General features: G+C 48.2%; 1 protein-coding gene across 4 annotated transcripts in view; it reads left to right on the plus strand.

The window, feature by feature from the left end:
• Nucleotides 1-6,156, plus strand: part of LOC134628856 (centrosomal protein of 44 kDa-like) — a 73,749-nt gene extending 67,593 nt beyond the window's left edge. For all 4 annotated transcript variants that reach the window (XM_063475641.1, XM_063475639.1, XM_063475640.1 and 1 more), the window contains one exon: nt 5,005-6,156. In XM_063475641.1, coding sequence (XP_063331711.1) covers nt 5,005-5,089 — 85 coding nt within the window. In that variant the 3' untranslated portion in view covers nt 5,090-6,156. The remainder of the gene's footprint in view (nt 1-5,004) is intronic.
• Nucleotides 6,157-7,014: the final 858 nt, after the last annotated feature.

Raw genomic sequence — 7,014 nt, forward strand, 5'->3', positions numbered from 1 at the left:
AGAGCTCTGACTTTTTGTCAGCCTGGCTACAGTGCTGAAGAGAAACCTGGGGTTGTTCTTATTTTCTTCAATCAGTGATGAATAGTAAGATGTTCTGGCTTTGTGGAGGGCTTTCTTATAAAGCAGCAAACTGGCTTTCTAGGCTAAATGATGATCCTCTAAATTTGTGACACGCCATTTCCTCTCCAGCTTACAACTTAACTGCTTTAGGCTATGTGTTTGAGAATTATACCACGGAGTCAAATACTTCTGAATTAAGACCTTTTCAGAGGAGCTACAGTATCCAGAGTCGTACGTAGTGAGGAGGCAAAATTATTAACAAGATAATCGACCTCTGTTGGAGTAGCGTTCAGGTAGCTGCTCTGCTCTGTGCTGGTACAGGGCATTGAAGATGATAACAGTGGGTGGGTTATATTCTTAAACTTAGTTACAGCACTTTCAGAGAGACATCTGCTGTGATAAAGTCTACTCCCCACTGCTGTGTAATCAATTATTGTAAATGTAAATGTTATCAGGAAATGATCAGACAGGAGAGGGTTTTCAGGAAACACTGTTAAATGTTCAGTTTCTATGCCATATGTTAAAACAAGAGCTAGAGTGTGATTAAAGTGGTGGGTGGGTTCTTTTACATTTTGAGAGAAGCCAGTTGAGTCTAATAACAGATTAAATGCCATGTTGAGGCTGTCATTTTTAGCGTCTACATGAATGTTAAAATCACCCACAATAATTATTTTATCTGAGCTGAGCACTAAATCAGATAAAGAGTCTGAGAAATCAGAGAGAAACTCAGTGTAAGGCCCAGGTGGACAATAGATGATAAAAAGTAAGTGGTTTTTGAGTTTTACAGCTGGGGTGGACAAGGCTAAGCATTGGGCTTAGACTTGTCCACCTTCTAGGTGTTCTGTCTGCTATACAGACTGTGTGTAATTCTGCTGTTATGGAACCAATTTAAAATGAGCTATAGATAAGGTCTGCTATTAGACTAAAATAAAAAGGTAAGAAAAAAAAACCCAGAGCACTCACTGTGAAAGATGCACTGATCACACCTGCATTTAAAATGCAGGTGTGATAATAACACAGCTGGTCACAACAAAATAAGAAACATCCATCCATCCATCTTCTTCCGCTTTATCCGGGGCCGGGTCGCGGGGGCAGCAGCCTAAGCAGAGAAGCGCAGACCTCCCTCTCCCCAGCCACCTCCTCCAGCTTATCCGAGGGAACACCAAGGCGTTCCCAGGCCAGCCGAGAGATATAATCTCTCCAGCGTGTCCTGGGTCTGCCCAGGGGCCTCCTCCTGGTGGGACATGCCCGGAACACCTCACCCAGGAGGCGCCCAGGAGGCATCCTTGTCAGATGCCTGAACCACCTCAACTGGCTCCTTTCGATGTGGAGGAGCAGCGGCACTACTCTGAGCCCCTCCCGGATGGCCGAACTTCTCACCCTATCTCTAAGGGAGAGGCCAGCCACCCTTCGGAGGAAGCTCATTTCCGCCGCTTGTATCCGCGATCTCGTTCTTTCGGTCACTACCCACAGCTCATGGCCATAGGTGAGGGTAGGGACGTAGATCGACCAGTAAATTGAGAGCTTCGCTTTTACACTCCGCTCCCTCTTCACCACGACGGACCGGTGCAGCATCCGCATCACTGCGGCCGCAGCACCAATCCGTCTGCCGATCTCCGGCTCCCTTCTCCCATAACTCGCGAACAAGACCCCGAGATACTTAAACTCCTCCACTTGGGGCATTCCCGACCCGGAGTGGGCACTCCACCCTTTTCCGGCTGAGAACCATGGCCTCAGATTTGGAGGTGCTGATCCTCATTCCCGCTGCTTCACACTCGGCTGCGAAACGTTCCAGTGCGAGCTAGAGGCCATCACCCGATGAAGCCAACTGAACCACATCATCCGCGAAAAGCAGAGATGAGATTCTGAGGCCACCGAAGTGAAAGCCCTCCGCCACTTGGCTGTGCCTAGAAATCCTGTCCAGAAAAATTATGAACAGAATCGGTGACAAAGGGCAGCCCTGGCGGAGCCCATCACCCACCGGGAACGAGTCCGACTTATTGCCGGCAATGCGAACCAAGCTCTTGCAACGGTTGTATAGGGATTGAATGGCCCGTAGCAATAGGCCAGACACCCCATACTCCCGCAGCACCTCCCACAGGACACCCCGAGGGACACGGTCGAATGCCTTCTCCAAGTCCACAAAACACATGTAGACTGGTTGGGCAAACTCCCATGCACCCTCAAGTATCCTTGAGAGGATAAAGAGCTGGTCCAGTGTTCCGCGACCAGGACGAAAACCGCATTGTTCCTCCTGTATCTGAGGTTCGACTAGCGGACGAACACCCTGGCATAGACTTTCCCATGGAGGCTGAGGAGTGTGATCCTCCTGTAGTTGGAACACACCCTCCGGTCCCCCTTCTTAAAGATGGGGACCACCACCCCGGTCTGCCAGTCCAGGGGTACTGCCCCTGATCTCCACGCAACATTGTAGAGGCGTGTCAACCAGGACAGCCCTACAACATCCAGAGCCTTCAGGAACTCGGGGCGGACCTCATCCACACCAGGGGCTCTGCCACCAAGGAGTTGTTTAACTGCCTCAGTGACCTCGCCCCCGGAAATTGGCGGGTCATCCCCCTCATCCCCAGACTCTGCTTCCTCCTTGGAAGACATGTCAGTGGGATTAAGGAGGTCCTCGAAGTATTCCTTTCACTGCCCGACAATTTTCTCAGTCGAATTCAGCAGCGCTCCGCCAGCACTATACACAGTGCAGGTAGAGCACCGCTTTCCCCTCCTGAGACGCCTGACGGTTTGCCAGAATCTCTTCGAGGCAGTCTGAAAGTCTTTTTCCATGGCCTCTCCGAACTCCTCCAACACCCGAGTTTTTGCTTCAGCCACTGCCCGAGCCGCATTCCGCTTGGCCTGTCGGTACCTATCAGCTGCCTCTGAAGTCCCACAGGCTAACCAAGCCCGATAGGACTCCTTCTTCAGCCTGGTGGCTCCCTTCACCTCTGGTGTCCACCATTTGGTTCGGGGATTACCACCACGACAGGCACCAACCACCTTGCGGCCGCAGCTCAGCAGCAGCTTCTGCTGAACATGGTCCATTCAGACTCAATGTCCCCAGTCTCCCTCATAATGCTGTTGAAGCTCTGCTGGAGGTGTGCGTTGAAGATCTCGCAGACTGGGGCCTCTGCCAGGCATTCCCAGCACACCCTCACTACGCATTTAGGTGCACCGGGTCTGTCCAGTGTCCTCCCCCGCCACCTGATCCAACTCACCACCAGGTGGTGATCAGTTGACAGCTCAGCCCCTCTCTTTACCCGAGTGTCCAGAACATATGGTCGCAGATCTGGTGATACGATTACAAAATTGATCATCGATCTGCGGCCTAGAGCATCCTGGTGCCACGTGCACTTATGGACAGTATTATGTTCAAACACGTTGTTCATTATGGCCAAACTGTGATTTGCACGGAAGCCCAATAACAAAACACTGCTCGGGTTCAGTTCAGGGAGGCCGTTCCTCCCAATCACGCCCCTCCAGGTCTCGCTGTCATTACCCAGGTGAGCATTGAAGTCTCCCAGTAGGACAACAGAGTCTCCAGGTGGAGCACCTTCCAGCACCCCACCCAGGGACTCTAAGAAGGCTGGGTACCCTGAACTGTCACTCGGCGCATAAGCGCAGATGACAGTCAGGACCCATTCCCCGACCCTAAGGCGCAGGGAACAAACCCTCTCATCCACCAGGAAGAACCCCAACGTACCGGCAGCAAGCCGAGGGGATATTAGAATACCCACCCCAGCCCGCCGCCTCTCACCAGGGGCAACTCCAGACTGAGACAGAGTCCAGCCCCTCTCCAGGAGACTGGTTCCAGAGCCCAAGCCATGCGTAGAGGTGAGCCCGACTATATCTAGCCGGTACCTCTCAACCTCACACACTAACTCAGGCTCCTTCCCCACCAGAGAGGTGACATTCCATGTCCCAATTGCCAGTCTTGGTAGCTGGGGATCAGTCCACCAGGGCCTCCACTCCTGGCCGCCGCCCGGCACACAATGCACTCGACCCCTACGGCACCTCCTGCGGGTGATGGGCCTGCGGAAGGATGGGCCCATGTTCTCCAGACCCCTCCCCGGGCCTGGCTCCAGGGCGAGAAGGGGTAACCCTATCCCGGGCAGGGTAACCTGTTCCCTCGATGTTTTTCTCATAAGGGTCTTCTGAATCGCTCTTTGTCTGGTCCCTCACCCAAGGACCAATTTGCCATGGGAGACCCTACCAGGGGGCAAAAGCCCCCAGACAGCATAGCCCCTGGGATCCCTGGGACACACAAACCCCTCCACCACGATAAGGTAGTGATTCACGGAGAGGAAAATAAATAAAATAAGAAACACACTTTAATAAATAATCGTAAAGGTAGTAATGATCAACTTTATTATCTTGTCCAGATCTGCATTCAGCCTCTCTCTCTCTGTTCAGGCCTGAATTGCATCTGACTCAGCTGTGCTGCTCTGGATTCGACTCTTTATTTGCTCAGATTAGTTCTCTACAGTCTGGACTCTGCTGTTAGTGAGGAGAAGAGCTGTGTGTCTGTCTGCAGCAGTGCCACGCCACAGCACTGTTTGTATCGCAATTGTTTCAAACGAGTATCGTAATTCGATACTCAATTTGTTTTTGGACAACCTGCACTTCTAGAAAGCTCATCATACAGAGAAGACTAGGAGAGGCCTGTGAAAGTCGGGGGACGTTTCAGGAACACCTGCTAGACCCAAGTTATGATGCTCGATGTGGCTTAAAAAGATCCTAAGACATGTCTGTGAGGTGAACTATGGATTTTTGTGGTTACAAACCTCTACATGAACCTTGTTATAACTTATCAGACTAGGAGGCCAATAAAAATCTTTAAAAGGTGCATTTTTTCTTTTTTTCTTTTTTTTTAAGCATTTTCTGTGTGTAAAGGTGCGTCTCTGACTAGTCTGTGTGTGCATGTGTTTGGTGTTTTCACAGGCAGTTCAAGCCCAAGAGGACTGAGATTGTCATTGATTTTAATTCCATTAACTATTCTGGAATGCTGAACTGCGCAACCAAGTGAAAATGCAAATGACTCACCTTGGGGAGCTGTTGAATGAGGCAGTGAGTCAGACGAAGAATGACGAGATTAAAAGGGACTTTGATGCCTCTTTTTATGTATGTCTTCTCGCCTCCTGCTTTGTCCAAAGGAAATCTCAAGGATAACCTGACTTTGGCATCTTAGATATTTTGATTTGCTGCTTTAACGTTTTTCTTTTAAAGCTCCCTCTGGGTCAAGGAATTCATAAGGCTTATGAACAAACTGTAGTGTTTTATGGTTAAGTCTCTTGTGTTTGGTGTTCTTATGGCGAGGTGTCTGGAGAGTAATTCAGAAATCTGTTTCTGTCAAGCTTCCAGGCTCGTTCTCCTATATGAAGATCACTTAACCTTTGTTCACATTCGCAGCTGAATCTGTTTTTTGAGACTGGGAGATGCTGTCATTACTGCTGGCACTCCGTGTTTCAACATTCAGTATTTTATGACTACTTTCATCCTCTCGACTGATGCCACCTCTACAATACTGGGCTTTAATATTGTTAATACGAATTAGCTGTATGCAGCTGAGCCTCATCACTCATTATAGCCAAATGGTAGTTTTAATTAAGCAAACAAGCTGTGAAAGGCTGATTTATGTATTTTTGTCACAGCCAAGTTTGTGAATATGATTACTGGAGATCCAGGTGACGTAGGTGCAGCGCCTAAAGATCTTGGATGAGGTCGAATCCTGGTGACCTCAACATCTGACCTCAAAGTCGGTGTCAGAGGTCAAGTTTTAAGTCTTGGTGATAAGTCAGGACGATTTTCCCGTGTATTTAGTGTAGCTGCATCTACTAGCAGGATGAGGTGTGACACTGGAAGCTGCCAATATTATTTACCAAAAGTAATGTCTGTAAATTTTACCCCATCTCTGACTTTTTACTAAGTGTTCTACTCTTTAATGCCTCCTCTGTAATGAAGAATGTCTTTACTACAGCCGGAGTAAAGTGTCAGAAACAAGAGAGCACACAGTTTTTATTTTGGACCTTTGTAACAGAATGTTTGATTGTACCACAGTAAATCTTTCATTCATTAAACACGCGTGAAAATGAATCATTTGTTTATTTTGTGTCCGTGTACCATTGAGGCCCCACACAGGTAGGAAACACTGCTCAGTTCCATATTTGTAGCACACAGCCATGTCAACTGTCACTGCAGCTGAAGTGAAAAAAACTGGGACACATTAATACTGCCCATGTTACACATTATATTATTTATGTTATTATTCTTAATTTGTGGGGGGGTTTTCTTACCACTGTTTTTTCCCCTTTCCTGCTCTGGTGATGGTAACCATTAGCCATACACATGAGGAGAGTCAATAATTTTCATATAAATTTATATAAAAAGGTTTAATGGCTGTTTGTAACCAATAAATTTACATATATGTATGTTTATTTACATACTTTGCACTTTGTTTATGTTTGGGGATGAATAAAAGTTAAAAAATATAGAATCTCTGTCATGCAATCAACACCTATGCCCTGCCACTGATCAGATACCCTGCTGATAATAAGCTGGCCAAAGCAATCGAAGTCACTGACATCAAAGCTTGGAAGCTCCTTACCATGCATGGAGGGTTTCATCCCAGCACCTTGAGATTGTAAGCCAACTGGAAGAAATCAGGGTGAGGACTGGTGAGTGTCAGAAGCAAAGTCCAGGATGAAATAAGGCAGATCCATCAGGAGTACATGAGGAAGATGACTGCAACTGACCGTGTGCTTAGTGAATACCTCAGACAGGCGAACCCCTGCACAGTTTGTACCAGCGTCGGATAGAAAAAAGTGGCTGATTGAAAGATGGCACAGAGGCACTAATCATACTATCACAGGAACGAGCTCTGAGCAGAAGATCCACAGAGGCTGGGATCTACAACACCAGGCAAGACTCCAGGTGCAGGCTGTGCAAAGATTC

The sequence above is a fragment of the Pelmatolapia mariae genome, linkage group LG6 (assembly GCF_036321145.2).
Source record: "Pelmatolapia mariae isolate MD_Pm_ZW linkage group LG6, Pm_UMD_F_2, whole genome shotgun sequence".
In the NCBI taxonomy this organism is placed as follows: domain Eukaryota; kingdom Metazoa; phylum Chordata; class Actinopteri; order Cichliformes; family Cichlidae; genus Pelmatolapia; species Pelmatolapia mariae.